This window comes from Telmatherina bonti, assembly GCF_933228915.1.
Source record: "Telmatherina bonti genome assembly, chromosome: 3".
Lineage (NCBI taxonomy): Eukaryota > Metazoa > Chordata > Actinopteri > Atheriniformes > Telmatherinidae > Telmatherina > Telmatherina bonti.
Genome location: NC_136621.1, coordinates 22,916,334 through 22,940,073, shown reverse-complemented (window position 1 = coordinate 22,940,073; position 23,740 = coordinate 22,916,334). Strand labels below are relative to the sequence as shown.

Genomic DNA, 23,740 nt, shown 5'->3' with positions numbered 1-23,740 from the left:
TTACAGCAAGGCTTTTATATAAACTGCTCAACAAGATAAAGGGGACACTAAAGTAACACGTTGTAGATGAATGAAATATTTGTACTAAATACTTCGTTCTTTTCATAGTTGATTGTGCTGACAACAAAATCACACAAAAATTATCAATGAAAATGTATCAACCCATGTAGGTCTGGATTTGGAGTTATGCTCAAAATTAAAGTGGAAAAAAACACTACAGGCTGATCCAACTTTGATGTAATGTCCTTTAAACGATTCAAAATGAGGCTCAGTAGTGTGTGTGGCCTGTATCACCTCCCTACAACGACTGGGCATGCTCATTATGAGGCGGTGGATGTTCTCCTGGGGGATCTCCTCCCAGACCTGGACTAAAGCATCCGTCAACTCCTGGACAGTGTGTGGTCCAGCTTGGCGTTAGTGGATGGAGTGAGACATGATGTCCCAGATGTGCTCAATTGGATTCAGGTCTGGGGAACGGGTGGGCCAGTCCATAACATCAATGCCTTCATGTTGCAGGAACTGCTGACACACTCCAGTCACATGAGGTCTAGCATTGTCTTGCATTAGGAGGAACCCAGGGCCAACCACACCAGCATATGGTCTCACAAGGGGTCTGAGGATCTCATCTCGGTACCTAATGGCAGTCAGGCTACCTCTGGCGAGCACATGGAGGGCTGTACGGCCCTCCAAAGAAATGCCACCCCACACCATTACTGACCCACTGCCAAACCAGTCATGCTGGAGGATGTTGCAGGCAGCAGATTGTTCTCCACGGCGTCTCCAGATTCTGTCACGTCTGTCACATGTGCTCAGTGTGAACCTGCTTTCATCTGTGAAGAGCACAGGGCGTCAGTGGTGAATTTGCCAATCTTGGTGTTCTCTGGCAAATGCCAAACATCCTGCATGGTGTTGGGCGGTAAGCACAACCCCCACCTGTGGACGTCAGGCCCTCATACCACCCTCATGGAGTCTGTTTCTGACTGTTTGAGCAGACAAATGCACATTTGTGGCCTACTGGAGCTCATTTTGCAGGGCTCTGGCAGTGCTCCTCCTGTTCCTCCTTGCACAAAGAAGGAGGTAGCGGTCCTGCTGGTAGGTTGTTGCCCTCCCACGGCCTCCTCCACGTCTCCTGATGTACTGGCCTGTCTCCTGGTAGCGCCTCCATGCTCTGGACACTACGTCTCTGACAGAGACGGCAAACCTTCTTGCCACAGCTCGCATTGATGTGCCATCCTGGATGAGCTGCACTACCTGAGCCTCTTGTGTGGGTTGTAGACTTGTAGTCTCATGCTACCACTAGAGTGAAAGAACCGCCAGCATTCAGAAGTGGGCGGCTGTAGCTCAGGAGGAAGAGCAGTTGTCCTTCACTGGGTAAGTTGAGGGATCAATTCCAGGCTTCACCTGAAATGCCAAAGTGTCCTAGGGCAAGACACTGCCCCCCAATGTGCCTATCGGGGTATGAGTGTGTAGAATGAATGTGTGTATGGGTGAATGTGACAAGTAGTGCTTTGAGTGGTCTGTATGACTAGAAAAGTGCTATAGAAGTACAAGTCCATTTACCAAAAGTAACCAAAGCATCAGAACTGAGAAGTGGTCTGTGGTCACCACCTGCAGAACCACTCCTTTATTGGCTGTGTCTTGCCAATTGCCTATAAACTCCACCTGTTGTCTATTCTATTTGCACAACAGCATGTGGAACTGATTGTCAATCAATGTTGCTTCTTAAGTAGACAGTTCGATTTCACAGAAGTGTGGTTGACTTGGAGTTACATTGTGTTGTTTCAGGGTTCCTTTTATCTTTTTTTAGCAGTGTAAAATATATTTATTCATTTTCTTAACAGTTTAGTCCAATTAGGGTTGCGAGGAAGCTGGAGCCCACCCAGCAATCATTGGGAGAGGCAGGTACACCCAGGACAGGTTTCCCATCCATCATAGTAGATAAGATATACTATATTTAATAATAAAATGATATTTAGACATATTTTATAGAGCAGATAAAGAAATAAATAGAATAGAAAAAATAAGATAATGAAATATAAAAAGCACCACTTTATGTCTTCAGAAGTAAAATATGATATGTGGAAAAAATGTGGCACCTTTTTGCATACTCATCACTATAAGCAACTCTCAGGGCTGAGTGGACAGTTTCCCCTTTTGGAGATGTTTGCGTGTGTGAGTTTGTAGGTGTGTGAGTGTGTGTGAGAGTGAGAGAGTGTGCATGTTGGAGAGGTGGTGGCGTTCGGGGAAACTGTCCAGCTATTAATGGTAGTTAACAAATAAAGAAAATCCATCCTGTTTACAAACATTCCTAAAATTCCAAAGGTCACACTTTGTCATTTTCCATACAGGAAAATAGTTTTGCATCTGGAAATGCCCAACACCTTGTGTTCTCATGAAAGGTTATATAAATGAGCATTGTAAGGGGGGGGCTATGGACATTTCCCTTGAATTTTTTTCTTTGACTATCTCTATTTTCTTCTGTGAAGAAATTCCTCTGCGTGGCCATCACCTCGCTGGCAGTCAATAACATCCTCAGACTGACTCCAAGCCAAACAATATTGCTGTCCTTCCAGTTTTTATATGCTCATTTCTGATTATCTCTGATTGCTTCCATCAAGTTGGCCACTTTAATTTCTCCAATAAAACTTAGAAAGTGACTTTTTGGTCAGAAATTTTCTTGAGGTGGAATTTTTACAGATTAGTAAATGCTCAACTTGTGATATTTCCTCCAATTAGGTTAATCAAGGAGCGAGAGTTATTTTTTCTTCCTCAGGAAAACTGACACATTGTCGACACCCATCAGGTGTCTGGACTCAGTCCCAGACCATCTAACTTTGAAACTCTCACCAGACCTGTGATGTAAAATATTTAGTGAGTGACCTAAAAAAAAAAACATTTGCAGTCAGTTTAAGCAGGCAGTGAGCATATGTGTGACATCAACATCCAATAGATCTAAATTCAATAGACTTTCAATCCATGTCTTGCAATCTGGGGTTTATTATTTACAATAATATATGCTGTCTGAAGCCTGCCAGCACTATCCTACAGATGATGATATCTCAGTCCCTTCAGTTATGTAAACAAGCTTCAACATCCTTAAGATATTTCAGTGTGCTGTCTGTGTGTACATTGAAACCATGTGGTCATGCAGAGGAAAAGCAGCAGCAACTTGGACTTTCATAGCTTTCATTATTTAATGTTGTAGAAACCAAGACAAAACAGTATGGACTTAAGATTACATGAGCTTCTTAAGATTAACTTTTATAATTAGTTAACATTCATCATTTTTTGCATTTTATGCTCACTTCAAGACTACAAAGGGTGCCTGTGTGTGTGTGTTTTTTTTTTTTTTAACTCAAATTCTGTAGACATTACAAAGGAATGGCTGACAGGGAAGAGGTTATGAGCACTAGACTGGTCTGCTTGTAGTTCTGACTGATCCCCAACAGAGACTGTGTGGAGAATTTGACAATGGAAACCCTGTAATGTTGCACAACTTGAGTTGTGTTTGCAGAGAGAATGGAGCAGAATGTCTGAAATGTTTCATGGCTCAGTGTCCTCAGTCCAGGAACACTTAAATCATTGTGAAAAGGAATGGAAACATTACAAAGTGGTGAAAACTTTGCCGCGTCAAATTATTTTACAACGCGATGCAGACATAGATCTGTTAAAGTAAATTAAATAGACCATATAACAATAAAGAATCTTGGCTTCTGCAAAGAAATAAAGGTCTAAAAACAAGAAAATATTTTTTATATCGTCCCAACTTTTCCCCATTTGGTGTTTTAGTATAATTTGTGTAAAAGAGCCAAAAAGAAAACACACATATTAGTTTCTCACTTTAGAAAAGGATCATGTTTATTTTGTATACAGCTAATCAAATCTTTACCCAGCAATCAGCAGGCAAGAAGCAGCGTACACCCATAGGTGACACAGGCTGCCAGTCCGCTGCCGTTAATAAAGTGTAAACAACTGACACTACATAACGTGTATGAACTGAGAGTGGCTGCGTGCTGCCTCTTAGACCTTGATAAGTGATTGTTGTTGATGACTCAGACAGTTTTGAGTGTGTTCACGTCTATGAGAGTAGGCAGTGTGTGTCACTGTCTAGAGGTGTGCCCCAAGTCTATTTTAAAGACTTCACTCTCTCTTTTCCCTCTTTGTTCCTGCTCCTCCATGTCCCCATTCGTCCCTCTTTAAGTGCCTCCATTTCCCACCATCCTGCCTTCATTCTCTTGCTCTCAAAAGCAAACCTCACATACATGCATTTCACTCTCCTTTTTTTTTTTTTCATCACATTCCAACGCAATGACTTCAGCTAGTGTGTGTATATGTGCTTGTGTGCCCAATGCCTATGACGTCAGCTGTTTGTTTGCATACTCTGGTTGTGTCTGGGGCACTAGCTTGATAGATAAGGAGGGTGGGAGTCTGTATATATGTTTGTATTGAAGGGGAGACAAGAGGGAAATACCACACATGAACAAGGGCAGAAAAAGTGCTCAGTTTAAATTCAGAAGATCTGCTTTCTGGAGTGACGAGGATTTCAACTTTATAGAGTCTTTATTGTTGAGTGACTGATGATTGAGTATATTCTTATTTCTCTGTCTCTACCGCTCCTTTACCCCAGCAAGAGGAAACTGCAGCTTAATGATAACACATTCTGAGACAATGGGTTCAGTGGGTCTGAATACACACACACTGATGCACAATGCATACACATCTACTGTGCTGGTGAAGCTTAGGGTCAAGGGTTCTGTCTGTGCCTCTGATAGACTCCAAGTCCTCTGAAATTATTTATCAAACATGAAACAATCTGAGCATACCATCAACATTTTTCTGTCGTTTTTTTTTTTTTTTTTCTCTTTGTGTTTCTTAAAATGACCAGTTGGAATAAAGATAGTCCCTTCGTCACCTTCCCTCCCCTGCCTGAACCTTGTCTGCCCAGTGATAAGGTCAGATTGGATTTATTTTGGGCTGTTTGCACTGGCTATCAAAGCTCCAAGGGTTTCTCTTAAAAGCATTTTGTTGTGTTTTGGGAGGTTTGGTCCCTCACGTGTGGTAACAACCAGCTCCGCTGTCTGGGAAGTTTGACCATGATTGGTTGCATTACCCACTTCTGGTGCCTGAGTTTTTAAAGGAGAAAAAAAGAAGAAGATGAAATTAGAAATCTGCAGTTGCACCTGTAGCCATAATGGACTGAGTTTCCACAACTGATGTACTCGAGGGCATGGATACAGATTGTTAGTGAGTTCGCAATCTGTTGGAAAGTATCATTTAAGGTTGTTCTTTTTTTTTTGCACATCAAATATATGTCTGTTTGTTTGCACATTTGACATTTAATGAATGTGTTAATCCCAGTGTCACCAGTTTGACCATTTTACGTTTTTAATGCTAAAACTGACAAAAAAAAAAAAAAAAAAAACTGCTTTAGCTGCATGTAGCCACTACTATACTTTGCTACGACTGAGTTCCTTAAATAAATACAAATTCATGACATTGATGTGCAATCGGATTGATGCCTTGTCTCAGACCTGGTTGTTTTAGTTATCAGAAACTTCACTCTGTAACATATTGTTACCAATTTTAGATTCCACACAACTTTTACTTTATCAGCCGGATTCATTTTGTTCATTAGAAGTTTGTTATTAATTTTGTTGATCAGAAGTTTTGTAGTTGAAGTGTGAAAAAGCAAAAACTGAATTCTTTTTTATTTAATATTTTTTATTTATTCAGGTGTTGAGCTTGTTATTGTCACTGATTTTTTAAATTGTGCTTGAAGACTTCCTTCCCAATCAAACGAGTGTTCCCAGGACAGATTCACTCATAGCTATAGGGCTCCACTGTGTGTCAGCAGGTCTGAATTGCAGCCGAAAGGGGGGGAAAAAGAAAAAGAAAAAATCGACACCAGAGGGCACCATATATTTTGTTTTTGGCAGATCTACGTTGTCATGAGGTGTTACAATGAGACCGGAAACAGTTTAAATTGTACCACATCATCAGAGTGGTCGTGTACAGTTGTAAATAAATAAATAAATGAATAAATAATTAAATAAATAAATAACGTGTATTAAAGAGGGATATACCTATTATCTCTATTTTCGTGAAAAGTTTCTTTAAATGTGATATTCTTGATCTTTATCTTAATTGTTAAAAATACATATATAAATGTAGACGTCGATTTTGGCCAATAATCTAGAGAAAATCATACAGTAATGTCCCTTTCATAAGCAAGTTATACTTTATTATCATCATCATCATCGTGTATTTGTCCGCTGATTTTGTTTTTGAGTCGTGATCAGGTCGTGATGCTGAATTTTAATGTGAAAGGTTTAACCGGAAGTGTCTGTCTTCCTGTTAGCTTGACTCTAACTGTCAACATTTGTAGCGCTGAACCCTCCAAGCTGTCACAACAAGCGGTAGTCTGCCTGCGCTCGCCCAAACTCATGCCATCCAAATTCATCTTTAACTTGCAGAAATTGATCAGAAATCAACTTTATGGATTTTGTTGCAGAGACTTGAACGGGATTATGATGTTTTAAGCGACTGTCTGGACTGAAGAGAAGATAATCATTTCCTGGCAGAATAGTCAGTCGGCCGTTTGTTAGCGTGTTTATTCTGTTTATCAGCGTCTGGTCTCACAACAAAAACAGGTAAGTTATGAACAGTTAATAACTAGTCTAAGTGATCGTCCAAGTAGTGTTTGTATGGTCAGAAACATTTTTTACTTTTTAGTTGTGTGTGTGTGCATCAGTCTGGTCTTCGGGATGCTTTTGTCCGTGTTCTGCCTGCTTTGATGATGCGGTCGTGTTCATAGTGCAGCCTACTGGATGTTTAGCTACTGTAGCTCACTGCTGTCACTGAAGTGCTGCACACACATACCTGAGGTTTTTTTTTTTTTTCTTTTTTTTTTTTTCTTTTTTTCTAATTACTGTTACTTCATACATTGTATTTACTTTACATTGCTCTAGTTGTCAAGTTTACTGCAGCGTAGATTTTTTTAATTTATCAAAAGCTAAATAAGACTTGTGCTGCGCCATTAGTGGTCTGATGTAGCATCATAGGAGAAAAGGCTTATTGCTAAAGTCCTATAAAGTCATATACATCAGTTATGTACGTCTCAACTGGAGACAGAGCAGCTAACACAAAACAGAAACATGTATAAAGACAGAAGATGTCAAATAACTTGGGGTTATAAAAGTAATGATTTAGCTATTTATTCAAACTCTAGTCAGTCTGTACAGAGAGGTGTGATCAAAATGAGGAACTATGTATCCCATTCAGGATATTGTGAGCAATAACAAGAGCAGTTTTGAAATTCCATGCTTCATGGAGAAGAGAGTTATTCAAGTTATTCAAATCACAAACAAGAAGCACACACATGTGTATCTGTGGATTGTTTTGTTCCTGTTGGTTTTTTTTGTTTGTTTGTTTGTTTGTTTTTTTATGAGTCTTGGTCTTAATACTCCTGAACCCTTTTTTAATTATATATTTTTAAGTCAACTTTGCATTTCAAGTCTGAAATTAGTAACCTTATCTATCGTCAGGGCAATATTCAAATGATGCAGCATTGTTTTTATTGGTTTTGTTTTGGGTTTTGTAGCTACAGGTAAGCCTACTTAACAGTTAAAAATACATAACAGCATGATACAACCCCGTATAAATGCAGGATGATTTAATAAATATGTTCAGGTAATATGTTATAACTTATATATATATATATATTATATATATAAATTCTTCATGCAACAGAAAACTGCTTTTCATATTGGTTCAGGAATAAACAAAAAAAAGTTGTACACTTTCAAATAAATGTTACACATTGTTTTTAAATGAGAATGATTACTGCATTATATTATTCAAACTTATGATCTAATTTGAACATGTTATATTCAGAAAAGACTCAGAAACAGGTGAACAAATGAGAATTGTTTAAATATATGAGCTTGGTGGAGGGATGGAAGAGTTGTCTGGCAGCAATGCTCAAACAGCTGACAGATATTGGGCTCTGCAGCGCTTCTTGTCTGTGGCCATGAGCCTCAACCATACAGCCCAGTTCTACTGTGGATCTCCCTGTAAACCAGGATATTTAAGAGGAATAGACCAGAACAGTAGGGACAAACTATAGAGAGCGAAGGGAACATCTGGTTCACATTCATATAAACAGACCTTATTAGGAAGCTGCTTAACTACCTCCATTAGTCTTTCTCCAGTGCTACGTTACAATAACTTGGAGTAAATGTTTGATGCCAGAGCACAGATGATTCATGTCTTCTGTATGTCTGAGTCATATTTCACTCATACTGTCCTAATGTTAGCCACAGTCTGCATTTGCCATTCTGTTTTGGTTTGGTTCAGACCAATTCACTACATTCCTTTCATTTTCTCTCCTCGACCCTTCTTTTTTTTTGCATTTTCCACTCAAACTTCTTTAGACCTACAGTTCCTCCTGCGATTTTGCACTAAAAGTTCTCACATAAACCCTTTTTTAAATATAGTTATTTATCTTTTGTTCTTCTTGTGCTGCCTGTTCTTTCTCTTGTTTTCACTCCCAGTTCTCTTGTTACCTTAAACTGGAGCTCTTGTTCAATTTTTTTTTCCCCCTCCTTTCATGTTTCGCTCCATGTCATTTTCCTTTCTTTGTGTGTGTGTGTGTGTGTCCTGCTAGTGTCATTGGTCCGAGCACTGAAGCAGTGACAGTGCCCCACCCAGCCCAGCTCAGCCCTGAACAAAAGCTGCTAGTTTTCTGCTCCATCAGCTGATTGTTGTTGTGATGCAATTTATTTCTGACAGTGATGTATTGGGATCATGTTGATCTTATTTTTTTCATACGTTGTCAGATCATCAAATACATCGAGTGTTCTGACTTTCACTCTTGACTTTTGCTTCCACTTAACTTCATAAGGACAGAGCAGTTTCAATACCTAACATGCAGCGCTTCATTCAGACAAATTCATTTAAGGACGGTGCCAGACATGATGTGTATCTCAACTGCAGTCCTTTTCATTTTAAACAACAGGTTTAATCTGCAAGGACAGCTGTATCACATGCTTTAATTGCATGGTGAACAGCTCCTTTTGTCTCTTCCCTCGCATGATTCATACCTAAAACCTGAATTTGATTTTTTTTTTTTTTCCATTGGCAGATGTTTCTTCTATTGAAGAAGAAAGGGATGTTGCGGCCCATTCCACAATAATTTTCCACAATTGGACTATGAATAGAAAATAGTAAGATGTAATTATGTTTTTTAAGTTGCAGTCTGTGTTTTTACAGCTTTTTTGTGAAAACAGCAGCAAAAGATGAGGAGTAGCTCTGTGCAGGCGTGTCTACATGAGGAGAAGTGAAGTTAATACGTTTAAGGAGGGAAATGTGCTGAGCTCGGCTGCACTGTGATGCCACTTATAGCACAAGAGGGGCAATCAGAGAATTAAAGTACAAATGGCTTTCTTCTTTGCAGTCTTGGCTAAAGACCCTTGGTGTATTAATAAGTAAAAAGACTTAAAGTGGAAAGGGGGAGGTGTATGTTTCCTCAGTTGTAGAAAAAGAAGATGTTGTTGCTGCGGAGTCCAAATATGTGTTTCCTTTGTTTCTGGGTATTTTGAGTTGATTATAGATTTTTTTTTTTTTATATGAAATATACTAAAAGAAAAAAGCAAAGTCTCATATCTTACTCTCAAGAGTGTGTTGGCCACACCCTTCACACAAACAGCACGGTGGTTGACACAAGAGGGAAGACGACAACAAACATGCACATGTACAGCAAACAAATTGATGTAACCTTAATCATTGTTGCATGGCCTGTATGCTGTGTGAAAATGTGTAACTAAATAGATGTGTCACATAATGCGATACCTCATGGTTCAGCTAACTGTTTTAGAAAGTGAGAGCTCACATGTGAGTCATTAGCAAACGCTGCCGAAACAGGAAAAAAAAACCTTTTCAGTGTAACACTATGTTGTTGTTCACAGTAAACACAGAAAAAGCTTTCCCGCTGCCAGCAGCAACCACAGCACAGGACTGCTGAACGGGATAGTGATGCTTGAAGCTGCTTCTGATGCCTGCTGATATATATAGAATATCAACAGATTTTTGTTGGTGTTATTTTAATCTCTCTATCTTTTCATCCCATCTGCTGTAATCTTACTCGGTCTGTTTAACAGGTGTACACACAAACACAGTGAAGGGTAATGAGACGGAAGAATAAGATGTAAGCAGTTCTTGCAGTGACATAAAGCTACTAATATAGCTAAAAAATATCCAAATTTATTATGAATATCTAAATAGTTGCTGCTAAATGCTTGTAACACTTAGCAGAAATGACCTTTCAGGGCTTGGTGTGTCTGTGTGCTTGTGTGCTTTCATACTAACTTCCTGTCTGTAGGACAGAAACAGCCACAGCTTCCTGTTCTGTCATCTTCTGCCACTCTCTTCAGTAACATGTGATAGCTGCTGCAGACTCGCCCTTAGCATATCATTTCAGGACTTTTAGTAATTATTTGCTTTGACAACGGTGGGACGTCGGGGACTATAACTCCATCTTGACAGTAGAAAACCCCCAGATCACTTGATGCTTTATGTTTTCAAACAACAGAAGTATTTATGAATATAATTGATTTTATTTCATTTTTTTTAAAAAGACCTTTGAGAAAGTTTAATGATGATTTCCTCTCCTCTGTGACCTCTCTTCGAGCTTTTAAAACATTTCAGCGCAGCCGAAAAAAGGACAAGAAACAAAAGACATTATATCTGGTTTCTATGAATATTATTGTATGGTACTTTACTATGTAGGGAAATTAGTCAATATAGACCCAAAATATATAGAAAATGGAACCAGAAGAAACATAGAATCAAACAACCATACTGAGAAAATGCCAAAGTACGTAGTTTAAGAAAGGACTTATTTTATTCATTTCAAACCTGACTGTGATTTTGATTATTAAAAACAAAGTTTTTGAACAAATGACAGTATAGAAAAGGAAAAGCACTTCACATAAAGCTTTTTCAAAACACCAGTTCACTTTTTATTAGTGTTGATAAAACACAAATAGTCCATTTTAGGAAACCATCTTCACCTCAAAGTAAACTGGATTTTTATTTTGGCCAAAAACTTCTTTTGGGCTTTAGTACCTATAAACATTTTCTTTTTTTTTTGTTTTGCATGAAATATGACCTTTGTCAGAACTCTTAAAATCCATGAATATTTATTTCACAAGTTGAAAGAAGGGGCCCTTTTTCAAACCCCAAAGGAGCTCAAGGCTTTTTCTGAGTCTCTGTTGTTGAACTTGCTAGAGTTGGCACAGCAAGCAGTAAACCTCATGAGCTTTTTATGCTACTTATCTGAACTGTAAGAGAACATCTTTGACCAATGAGATTGCACTACTTAAGGTGCCTGTTACATAATCTTTGTGATGTCCGTGTTGCAGAAAGTTAACCTTGTAGTTACTTTGTGACAAACATGAGCAGCTGAAACCAGATTTCTCTTCTCTGGTTTGAATCCTATCTTGGAAAACTGTGAAACTTGTTCAAGACTATTTTTTCTTTTTAAGTATGCTGTCTCTTTTAAGGTATGCATGAGTGTTTTGTCTTTTTATGCATTATGGAGTTTTGTTTTTTGTTGTGTTTTTTCCTGACTTTGTGTCAAGGCATAGTAAGCGCCTCTTCTTTGAGAAGGTTATATAAAATACAGTTTCTGTTTTTGTGCTTGTGTTTAAAGGTTTTGTGTGTTTATTCATGCTGTGTTAATCTCAGTGAGTGGTTAAGCATCAGAACGACTGGCTGGATTACAGGAGACCAAGATTAACCATAAGAGCATCTGTTAAATACTTAACTACGGTTGTTACTACAACAGGCTGTTTCTTTTTCTGTGTTTTACTGTTGGTGTAATCACGTCTAAACAGTGGTGCTCTTACTGGTGTATCGGCCACTATTATTGCTTCTGCTCTGATTTAGGGCATTGTTCAGTGTTGCTGTGTGTTAAATGTAAAAACAACTTTAAAAGATTCAGTAAACACAGCCGTTGCAACCCCATTACTGATGATTCTGCCATTTGTTACATTGGCAACTTCCACCTTTCCTCTGAAAGCACATTTTTGCATCTTTTTTTTTTTTTTTTTTGCTGTATTTTTATTGTATCCACCATCCAGATTCTTTACTTCAACTGTATATTACACTGCTATAATAACTATGCTCTGCTGCTGCTGCTACAAGGGCTGCTTACAACTAGAGAGCCACTCTATTACAGTATTTCTTTGCTATTATGATTTATGCTGTCTCACGGTTTCTGTCCTGCCTGGTTGGTTGAGATGGTGATAGCCAACATAAACCTAAATCTCTGCTAATGTTATTGTTCTTTTTATAAGAAATGTGAAATGATACTCTTAACCAGTCTGTCAGGAGGAAACGTTTTGTTGTTGTTTTTCTGAAGACAACCTTGTGTTTTTTTATACAAGATGTATTGTCGTTAAAGCAAGTTCCAGGATTTAATGACATCCAGTGGTGCTGTTGTACACTTAATTGCTTACTCACTGTTCTCTTCAGCGCATGTGTAAGGGAAACTACTGGAGCCAGTAAAACATGAGCCAATAGCCATTGTTTGTTTGTGTTTTTTTGTTCTGGGTAAGTGTTGGGATATGGCAGTGCAATAATATAGTATGTGGAAGTGGGGCCCTGCTATCTGATTTAAGCTGCTCAACTAAGATAAAAACAAGAATTCTTATGTTCACGTCATTATACGCAGATGGAGACATGGTTTTTATCCAAGCAGCAACCTCCGGCGGTTAAAAGTGAAGCCTGTGCGGAAGTGCATGAAACTGCAGTTCCCCCTTCATCCACTAGGGGCTGGCTGCAAAACAGAGCGAATCCTCAAAGACTCCCATGTTAAAAAGGCCAACTTCACAGCAGAAATAAACGTGTTTACAGCCTGGTTCAAAAATCCGTTTTTGGTTTATAGGTCAGGTTTACCTTCATGACAACTGTGGGAGGAGTGAATTTTTTTCTAACTTGCCCTTTTAAAAGTAATTTAATCTCAAAATTTGGCTTATTTAGGGGCGTGTCCTTTTGATTGACAAGTACCCAATCTCCCACTTCAAATAAGAAGAACGCAAAACAACTGTGGTTTTTAGCCGGTTAACAACGTGACTTAGCTTTAGCCCGCTTACCTCCGTTAGATGGTTAGCTCCTGTTATCTCCAGGTTAGCTTGGTAAACTGTTAGCTACAGGCAGCTCATAGCTCACTTGATGTCAATCATCCACCGTGACGCTCACAGCACCTCTTTAAGCTCCACCTCTTTGCCCATATTTGTATTTTCTGGGCGAGACGACACATATGCCTCTGCCAAGATTTTGATGGTAGGAACCCCCCTCCGAGCTTCAATTCAGCTCATCAGAAACCTATGGGTGACGTCGTGGAGGCTCCGTCCATCTTTTTATATACAGGCTATGTTTTTAGCATTATATAGCCTTTCTGTCAGTTTCAAGACATTCAGTTATGTAAGAAAAAGTATTAATGAAATTATCCATGATTGTTTTTCTCCCTGTGTGTTGCAGGCATGTCTCGTAGAAGTTCCCGCTTGCTGTCCGGTGGCTACTACAATTCAGATGAAGAATCTGATTCAAGTTCTGTGACAAATATATCTTACAGAGAAAACACTGTTAAGTAAGTAATTGTGTTGATGTGTGAACACCTCTATGAGGCCTGGACTAGATTCATAATATTATCACTCCTCTAATTCCTTTTCTTATGCTTCTCCTTAATCTTCTTCAGGGTTTTCAAGAAAAAGGCAGGCAACCGCAAAGCTGGCTCACGCACCTCCAGTAGAGCCAACAGCAATGCAAGCTCTGCTACTCCCGAAACAACTTCCACTCCAGGTTAGTATGACACCAGCGTGGGTGGGCAACTCCTGTTCTCGAGAGTTTCCCTGCTGCAATACACCTGGCTCACATCATTATTAGCACACTTGTGCAGAGTTTGATGTCAAGCACTTAATAAGTTAACTAAGTCTGGTGTGTGTCCGGTGTGTAGCAGCAGGGAAAATCCTAACACTTGCAGAACCCAAAGACTAAAGTTGCTCAGCCCTGGTCTAGACACTGTCAAACCTGAATTGTCCAGTTAATAAACAAGTCAAAATAGCACAGCTGTAACACGGATATTTCACAGTCAACTACAAATTCTTTTTTTTTTTTTTGGTAAAATAAAAGTTTTTATAATTAGCTAATTGATAAAAAAAACAAAAAAAAAACAAAACAAAGATATGTACACTCATGGCTCCTCATTACTGGCTGCTTATGTTTGCTGACTGTGAATGGAGCAGAACAAACCAGTAATTCACTCAAACGATTTGAAGAAAGTGGAACATAATCAGACAGAAATGCACAACAGCATTATGTTTTAGGTATGTTTATTCCTCCTATCCTCTTAAACATGCCACCACCCCTCATGGGAACCCATGTGAGAATGAAAACAAAAAGTCTGTAGTACTTTGTAGAAAAAGAAAATTGTAGAAAAAAGTTCAAATTGATACTGCCTTGTTGTTAGATAGTTATGAATTGTAAATTGGGATGTTTCCTGTATACTGTTGTTTCTTAAATTGTCTCGATTTTGCCTCACAGATCTGAATCCATCTCCCTTGAGCATTCAGACCCAGCCTCCCATGAGGACCATACCTTACGTCCCCACTGTGGCCACCCCTCGGCCTGCCCTGTCAACATCATCATCCAGGAGTCAGACACCTACACGATGTCCATCAGTACCATCAGAAAAAAGCCCTAGCATCTGCGGCTCTAGTATGACAGCGTTACACCTTAGACCTAACCACAAGGAACTGAGTCAAAGCGGTGTGGACAGCTCAGGTTACTCATCATCTGAGGGAACTTACACAAGGCCCTTACCTGCCTCCAGCAGTACCTGTAAAGTCAGCACTAAGAGTGAGGCTCCCAGTACTGGCTACAGGAGGAGAATCAGCAGTGCCTTCTATTCTCTGATGGGTGAGAACTGGCTTTTGTTTAGATGTCTGTTTTCCGCAAGCAAATAATTACGGAGTTGTTTTTCATGTTTTTGACAGACTCCGCTTCACTGATGGTCGCTGATGCTCATTCCAAAATGCTTCATGCGAAAGCTTTAGGTATTGTATCTGTGCATCTGTTGAAGTTAAGTTTTATGTGTATTTGGTCAAGTCTGACCGAAACACACCAGACAAACTGACTTTTCTGGTCATTTTAAGTTATTTCTATTAGTAAACGTCAACAAGTAACATGTGTCTGTGTATTATATATGCCTCTTACATACCAGTAAGTTTCACAGTTACTTCATGTGATTTGGCTCTGGCTTATCTAAATCCCTGAAATGAACTTTTTTTTTCTGTTTACTCCAGCTAATACTTCAGTGGGCAGTCAAATCAAGAAGGCTGGCGGTCTGGCTCTCCTCTTCCTCATCATACTTCTATGTAAGTAGCCTTGAAGTTAGCTTGTTGTTTGGTGAATATTTCATTTGCAGCGTTCAGCTGTGCTGGAAAAATAAGTTGGTGATGGTTTTTTAATTAGCTTTGGCACTATCCCTCTTGTTTTCGCCAGGTATTTGGTTTCTCCATCCTTTGTTCAGCTCTTACGTCTCCACGACAGTCACAAAGACCCAATCACAGAAAAAACCCACGAATCAACCCGTTATCCCTTCCGTTCCTCCTCCTCAACCCACAATCATACCCACACCTGTGGTGGTAGGTCTCAACTCCCAGTTTGTTTGCATCTCACTGAGTGTCTGTTCTGGTTAAATTAATAGTCATTTGTTGTGATGGTAGATGTGTTTGTGTAGAGATTGATTGGTTACTGAAGGTAAATGTTAATGCTTACTGGTCTTTTCTGTAGGGTAAACCTGGATTCCTGCACATAACTAAGTAACATTTTTCCTGAGCCAATGTTTCACACTTTGACCAAACACTGCAAAACACTGTTTGGTCAAAAAGAAAAATACTTTTGGGCAAACACAACATTTCTGCAGCAGCACCTAAACCAACACACTTTCTTTTTTTATTTTTTCATAAAATTTTACACACATTTTACAACCCAAATTGCCCATTTGTTATTTGTGCACAGGGATCACTTATGTGCATCACTACATGAGTACATAAACACATTTATTAAATGTAAGTTTAAATTGACAGATCAGTCTTTTTGTTTCTGCTGAGCAATGACAGTCTCTACATTAAAAATATCTTTACACCCATCAGTTCTGATGGGTGTAAAGTATATATATATATATATATATATATATATATATATATATATATATATATATATATATATATATATATATATATACATATATATATATTTATATATATATATATATATAACCAGTTGAGGTGGCTCAGGCATCTGGTCAGGATGCCTCCTGGACGCCTCCCTAGTGAGGTGTTCCAGGCATGTGCTATATATATATATATATATATATATATATATATATATATATATATATATATATATATATATATATATATATATATATATATATATATATATATATATGTATATGTATATGTATATATATATATATATATATATATATATATATATATATATATATGTATATGTGTGTGTGTGTGTGTGTGTATATATATATATATATATATATATATATATATATATATATATGTATATATATATATATATGTGTGTGTATGTAATGTTTATTTATTTATTTATTTAGTTTTTTGTTTGATTTTTTTTCCAACATATATTTTAGTAGTTTTGTTTTTCTATTTTCTGTTTCTATCCAGGATCAAGCTGTTGTGTCTGCTGCTGTGGAAGCAAAGATGCACCATATTCTGGTATGGAGCTCATAAATGAGTAAATAAAATGTTAAAAAAAATACTTTGTGTTGTTTGGTGTTTTTGGTACAAAAGTTAAAGTACTAAACCACATTATGTTTCACACCTTGTGAGAGAAGATTGGTTGGAAGAAGTTTAAGCCACTTGAGGGCTCACATTTTACTTGGTATCTCTATTTGTTGCAGGAGGAGCTTCAGTTCAAGCAAGAGCAACTAATCCTTAAGGTAAGAAAATTTTTCCATTCAAGCCATTTTTTATTTTAGTTATATCAGCCCAAAAAAGTAGGATAACGGCTACATATGAGAATACTATATATAAAAAGTAGGGCATGTTTTGTTCATAGCCTGAAGTTATTCTCTTGTTTCGTAAAGTATTACAAAGTATTATTTGTGCATATTCCTTTATCTACTGTTTACTATCTATCTCCATCTTTGATGTAAGCTAAAAGCTAACATTACCTCATATTTACTCTCTTTGTCTCCTTTGCTAATAAGAAAATCAATGATCTTTTCAAGTACCAGTGTCTAACTGTAGCCATACTGCTTTAGAGGAATATCTAGTGGTGGGGATGAGAAACTACATCTTTTGTGACGCTAATTCTTACTCCTATTTAGTTCTGAATTAAAAAGCATCATTGCTGTTATCTTTACAAATGTGATATTTCTGGTTTAAAGCTGAAAGATTTTTGTGTCAAACTTAATATAAAATCTGTACAATTTACCAGTAGATGGGAACAAGCGATACCTGTCTCAAATATGATGTAAGATGTAATAGTGTGAAGACTTGGAATAGTGAGAATGTGTAATAGTGCCTTTTCATCTCTTCTGAAAGACACATAATGCTTTCAGAAAAACTACTTATGCTCAGTATCCAGGCTGATTCAAATATTACTCATCAGCACCGACACTTTTCTTCAAACAGCCCAGTTCAGTGTTGTCATTTTCTTTTAGATGAAAGCGAGCCAACAGCTGGACATGCAGGTTATAAAAGCCAAGCTTGAAGCAGTGGACACAGATGTTCGGCATCATCTGGAGCAGCAAGTTGCTGGACTGGTTAGGCAAATAGCAGATTACCAGACAGACAGCCACTCTACTGCTGCTACTCTCAACCTCAAGATCCAAACTTTGGAGGCCCAAAATGCAAAGGTTACATCACTCATACAGATATTTCCAAGTGACAGTCAAGATTTTTGCTGTTTTCTGTAGCTAAAGACTTCAGTTAGTTTTCCCTCTTGCCACACCCATTATTCTGTATGTTCATTTTCATAAACATGTGGTTTTATTGAGATTCCTTGTCTGTTGTAGCTGTCCCAGGAGTTGTCAGCCATCCAGTCAGTGCCTCCTCCAACACCCTGCTCTGACACCACCACAGCCCCAGTCCAGAACCATCTCACGCCAGAGCTCCAGCAGGCCATGGATAAATGGCTCACTGACCGCATTACAGTAATTGTACACATTTTTAAGACTGTGTGTGATCTGCAAGGCTGTTTCAGACAGTATGAACCATTACTGTAAATATAAGAATCTTACAGAAAAGTTGATATTTTAAGACACATTTCCTCATCGGATGCATGGGTGTGTGTTTACCTATGTTCATGTTTATAGTTTGTTCTTTATGTGAATTCTAACCAGGAGCAGGATGCAATCAGGCTTGCTGACAAAGGAAGCTGCACAGAGTGCAGACGTCCCATGGCAGACAAAATGGCAGACTTTGCCCTGGAAACTCAAGGTTAGAAATTTTATTAGGTTAAAAGTTAGATTATGTTTTCTTCTATTTCTAATGCTAGAATTGTATCATACATCTTCAGTGTATCTGTCCATAAAACAGCTAGAGATTTTAGCATGAATAATTTGGTTGTTTTCTATGTTAAAAAACATTTTAAATAAAATTGAACAAAAGTGATAATTATCATATTGTCCATTGTAGATTAAAGGCAGTTGACATATATTTTAAGGAAACTTGGGCTACTCTCTTAATTCCTTTCATCTATAAAATCTTATTTGGCATTGTGCGTGTGTGTGTGTGTGTGTGTGTGTGTGTGTGTGTGTGTGTGTAGGTGCCAGTGTGGTCAGTACCAGGTGTTCAGAGACGTATCGTTTTCGGTCTGCATGCGTGACCCTCTTTGGTTTCCCACTTTGGTATCCATCTGAAAGCCCGCGAACTGTCATTCAGGTATCGTGACTGTTTTCCTTTTTGTGTTTTCCTATCCTCCACTTGGGTTTGAAGTCATAAGGTAAATAGTTATCATGCCTCTCTCCTCTCCAGGGTCACCCAGTGCTTCTTCCAGGTAAATGTTGGGCATTCCATGGTGTCCAAGGAACTCTTGTCATCTCTCTCTCACACCCTATCAAGATAACTCATGTGACACTGGACCACCTGCCACGCTACCATTCCCCTACAGGACGCATCGATTCAGCACCCAAAGATTTTGAAGTCTATGTAAGTGCGAGTGGTTTCGAAGTACAAAATGATGTACATAAACCTCTGTTTAACCAGATATGTCAGCTAAGAACAATTTTATCATTTACAATGATGACCTGGAAAATGAAGAGCAGAGAAAAAAAAAAATCAAACAAAGACCTAGTTTAATATCAAACAACACATCTTAACAATTTTCAAATCAACTGACACAAAAATAGTACAACTAATTCATGAAAATGTTCCAAATCTACAAACTGATGCCCATGCAAAAACTAGGGCTGTTGAACTTAATGCAAATAAATTAATCTGTGAAATTAATGTGCTATTTTTTCTGAACAACAAAGTTATATTGACTTCCGTTGCACCCATAAAGGAAATAGGGACCATGTTCCACCTCCTACAGTCACTCTTTCTAAACTACTCTGCCTAGGTTTTCCCTTTTGACAGAATTTGTCCCTTTTATTTTCTTATTTGGTTTTAAGGTTTAAGCCATTAAGAGTGAGTTTCACTGCCCTCGATGCCTCTGAAAACCACTAAACCAGGTGCTAAAGTCAAAGACCAATAACCATGTTAGTATATGTAACATAGCTCTCCTAGCTCACCACAGATCTGAAACTGAGCTCATGTGTCCTTCCAAGAATTTAACTACAAATTGGACGGAGTCCAAAAAACTGTCTCTAGCCACCACAACAGACTGTTGTCATTTGAGGAAAATGCTGACACTGTTCACGGGAAGCTGTAGGCAGTAGAAACTTAATTCACTCAGCCTCAAACTGATAACGAAATGCTAAAGGTTTAGCTAGCTGATCTGGAGTGGACAACTAGAGACTGCAACGTTCAGCTGATTTGTCCCCCCAAGAAAATTGAACATCTACAATCCATGCAGTTCTTTTTGCAACTTCTGCAAGAAACTTTGAGTGCGTGAACTATACCGGGCTCAGCACAGCGCAACCGTCAAACAAAAGCGCGGGGAATAATAATAATGTGAATCACTTAAGACGTTACTGTTTTCCATTTGTCATATTTATTATGTGTATTTAAGGCAGCACGTAGTTGAATACAATTATTTACTTGTGTGATAAAACAATATAGAATACAGAGCAAACCAGGCTTCATTCTGTTTAGATGCTAAAATGAATCCTAGCTGGCACTGAGGCCATTTTCTTTTAAGTCTCTGAAACTTCAATTTAAACAGCAAAGCAAGTCTTTAAACTCAGATCTCATTCCATTTATAATCTTCACAGCCAAATGTTAAACAAATAGGAGCATGTTTAACTAGAGGCACTCTCCTGTCCTCCAAGCCATAGGGTCACTCAGAGATAAACCTTAAAGGCTCCAACACCCACCCAGTTACCACCCCCAAACCAACAGTCTTATGTATACTTCAAGCTAATATCACTACCTATTTTAATCATCAAGGTAGATGCCACATGTTTTTTCTCATTTTTAACCCTGTAAACATTTATACCCTTAAAAACAAGATGACCAAGCAAATGTCTGAGAGGTACTGAAGAAATCCGGATCACCCCCATAATGTAATCACGTTTTTTTTTTACTCCATTTCTGATAATTACTGGAAAATGTAATCAATGTCCGTCCACAAGTTTCTGAGTTGCGACCATACAAACAGGCAAACCAACGATGCCATAAAACATAATCTTCGCTTTGCTGGAGGTAAGAAAAGAACAACATTTCTAGTGAGTTTTGATGTTGATAATAAAACACATTTTATTATCATTATAAGGATTTGCTAAACTGCATATGATTCAATTTAGGCCCAAGAATTTATATTAATTAGCAGATCTTGTTTTTAGAGGTTCAATTAATTTATTCTTGGTGAGGTCCATCTTGTTTCCCCATATTTCTGCATCTTTTCTATCCATCAGATTCTAACAAAAACAAAAAAAAAACACAGCCTGTATGTTAACCTCCTCTTCATGAGGCCTATTTTTCCTATCTCCTCTGCAGCTTGTTGGTGTGATGCATTGTAAAGGTTTTGGTGAACAAAACTTAATGATCCATTCATTTTTGTGACCTCCAAACATGATTGTTTGACACAAGGTGCAGCATGGTCTGTAACACAATCAAGCAATGATAACCAGAACTGAGCGCATGTGATCATTTAAGGCTTTAACAGCTTATTTTGAAGTGAAAAGCATCAACAAGGCCACATGCAAATGACAGAGAAAGAATAAGTGATGCCAACCTGAGCACGGCTGTTGGGATGCTGCAAGGACGCAGAGGGGAGTTTCAGCTGCTGTTGAGACATTTTCATTTCCAGGGCATGGGTTCGATACAGGAGATCTGGTAGTGTCAGCAGAAGTTATGGTAATGGACAACATCTGGGCCACAACATCAGTCCAAGACAGATTCCTCACCCTACAAGCCTGAAGGAACCAGTTCGTGCCTGCAGTCATCCTGTGGAACAGCAGCAGAATGCAACAGGAGTGCTTGTTTGCACTTAAACAGACGACTGCATGAAGCTGACTTGAGGGCTTGGAGACCAGCAGTGAGGGTACCTCTGACTGGAGTACACATGCAAGCATGGCTGCAGTTTGCTGCAGAGCACCGCAGGTGGACCTTGCATGACTGGGGCAGCGTGTTCTTCACTGATGAGTGTTGTTTCTGTGTGGACTTCTTAGACAGATGCAGGAGAGTCTGTGATGCCCTGGAGAGTGAAATTTGCAACAGAATATTGTGCAGCATGAAAGCTTTGGGGGACCTTCAGTCACGGTGTGGGGAAGAATCTCCATGAGAGGCAGGACAGATCTTGTGGTCATTGAAAACAGCAGCCTAACTGGACAGAGATACAAGGATAAAATTCTAAGGCCTTTTGTTCAACTTTATGCAGGAGCAATGTGGCCAGATTTACTACTGATGGATGATGATGCTCGGCCACATCAGGCAAGGTTGGTTGAGAAGTTTCTTGAAGAAGAGAGCATCGCAACTACAAGGACCTTCCTGATTAATTTCAAACAAAAGTCAAAGGAAAACTCATACGCGGAGTTATTTTGAGCTGGAATAAAATTTTGGGACCACAGAATAGAAAACATAAGACATGCTTTATTGGCTGCAAACTCAGAAGTTTTGTCACATGGTGGTGAGACAAACAATCAGCAGAGTTTCTGTTTTCAGATTACACATTGTTTGGTTTGTAGGAATTACGTTCCCATATAATTCCTTACCTGTAAACTGGTTTCATGAAATTTGACTCAAACTAGACTTTGCAAGAGCACCAATTTGGGATCAAGCTTTCTGCAATGCGTTATTATTCTGGTTGGAAGGTGAACTCCCGTCATTTATCATGCATTTTTAATGGCAGTGGAGTAATACAATCTGTCCAGAGAAAAGAAGATCGCAGCTTGCAGAAAGCAGCTTCTCTGGACCAATTTTGAACTTTTACATTTTTGTAATTTCTTCCTAGGGAATGAAAAATGACACAGCAGAAGGTACGCTGCTCGGGAAATTCACTTATGACGAGAATGGAGAATCAACGCAGACATTCAAGCTTCCTGTAAGTTATCATTCTGTCAGTAAATCCTTATTTTATTTCTGTACAATGGGACAGTATAAAGTTGTTGTTTTAGGGTTTTAACTGCCAGGATACATTTTTTAAATTTGCCACCTGTATCTTTTCTCTCTTTTCATTTCTCTCTGCCTGCTCTTCTATTTTCCTCTGTGCCTCCTATGCTCTCATGCAGGATCCAAGCGATGCGGTTTATCGATTCGTGGAGCTGCGAGTTCTCTCTAATTGGGGCCACATTGAATATACTTGTCTTTACCGCTTCCGTGTTCACGGGAAGTTTTTATCCACGTGAGACATCAGAAACGACATTCAGAGTGTGTTTAAAAAGAATTAAACTTCACTTACAATAGTCTGATAGGTTCACAACTAAATGCTACTGAAATATGTTGACTCATGTCTCTCCTGAGAGACAGCTGTGCGTGTGCTAACGGGTATTGCTGAGTTTTTTAGGGGGATCTGATCTCATTCTAATATTAGAAGAGTTTGCTTTGTGTGAGTAGAAATGTGAGTGGATGGATGTTTTGTGCAGTGCACATTTGGCTTTAAATAATTGCAAAAATGTCTGCCTGAAAGCCAAAAACCAACCGAACAAACCCATTTGGAAGTTTGAAGTTCTGGTAACTTCATGCTTTCAATCATCTAAGCGTGCCACAAGATAATTATTATGTAATTTTTTAAAGTAATTATTGTATTTATTCCGATTTGTTTTTGATTCGTGGTTATACAGCACACAATCCCAGGTGAGATTTCTGCCTTTTCAGCAGTACTCTAACAAATAAGAGGAAGGAAAGAGTTTCTTGTTTTTCACTGACCCTAAATCTATCGAGGGTTCTGGGATTTGAATCAGATTGTTGCAGCATCTCTCAGGTCTTCCTACCACATTATGACAAGTAACCAAGTGACTTTAATGGCAACAAAAAGCTTGTTGTGTAAATGAATGTACACAAGTGTGCATTTAATGGATATATTATTTAAT

General features: G+C 38.5%; 1 protein-coding gene across 1 annotated transcript; it reads left to right on the top strand.

The window, feature by feature from the left end:
* Window positions 1-5,147: 5,147 nt before the first annotated feature.
* Window positions 5,148-23,056, top strand: sun2 (Sad1 and UNC84 domain containing 2; the record flags this gene model as incomplete). Its single annotated transcript, XM_079263165.1, has 15 exons — window positions 5,148-5,279; window positions 13,543-13,651; window positions 13,760-13,863; window positions 14,605-14,979; window positions 15,366-15,437; window positions 15,565-15,707; window positions 16,767-16,817; window positions 17,003-17,041; window positions 17,768-17,962; window positions 18,122-18,259; window positions 18,449-18,545; window positions 18,874-18,989; window positions 19,089-19,256; window positions 22,663-22,752; window positions 22,940-23,056. The coding sequence occupies exons 2-15, from the start codon at window positions 13,545-13,547 to the stop codon at window positions 23,054-23,056; spliced, it is 1,812 nt and encodes a 603-aa protein (XP_079119291.1). The 5' UTR covers window positions 5,148-5,279; window positions 13,543-13,544.
* Window positions 23,057-23,740: the final 684 nt, after the last annotated feature.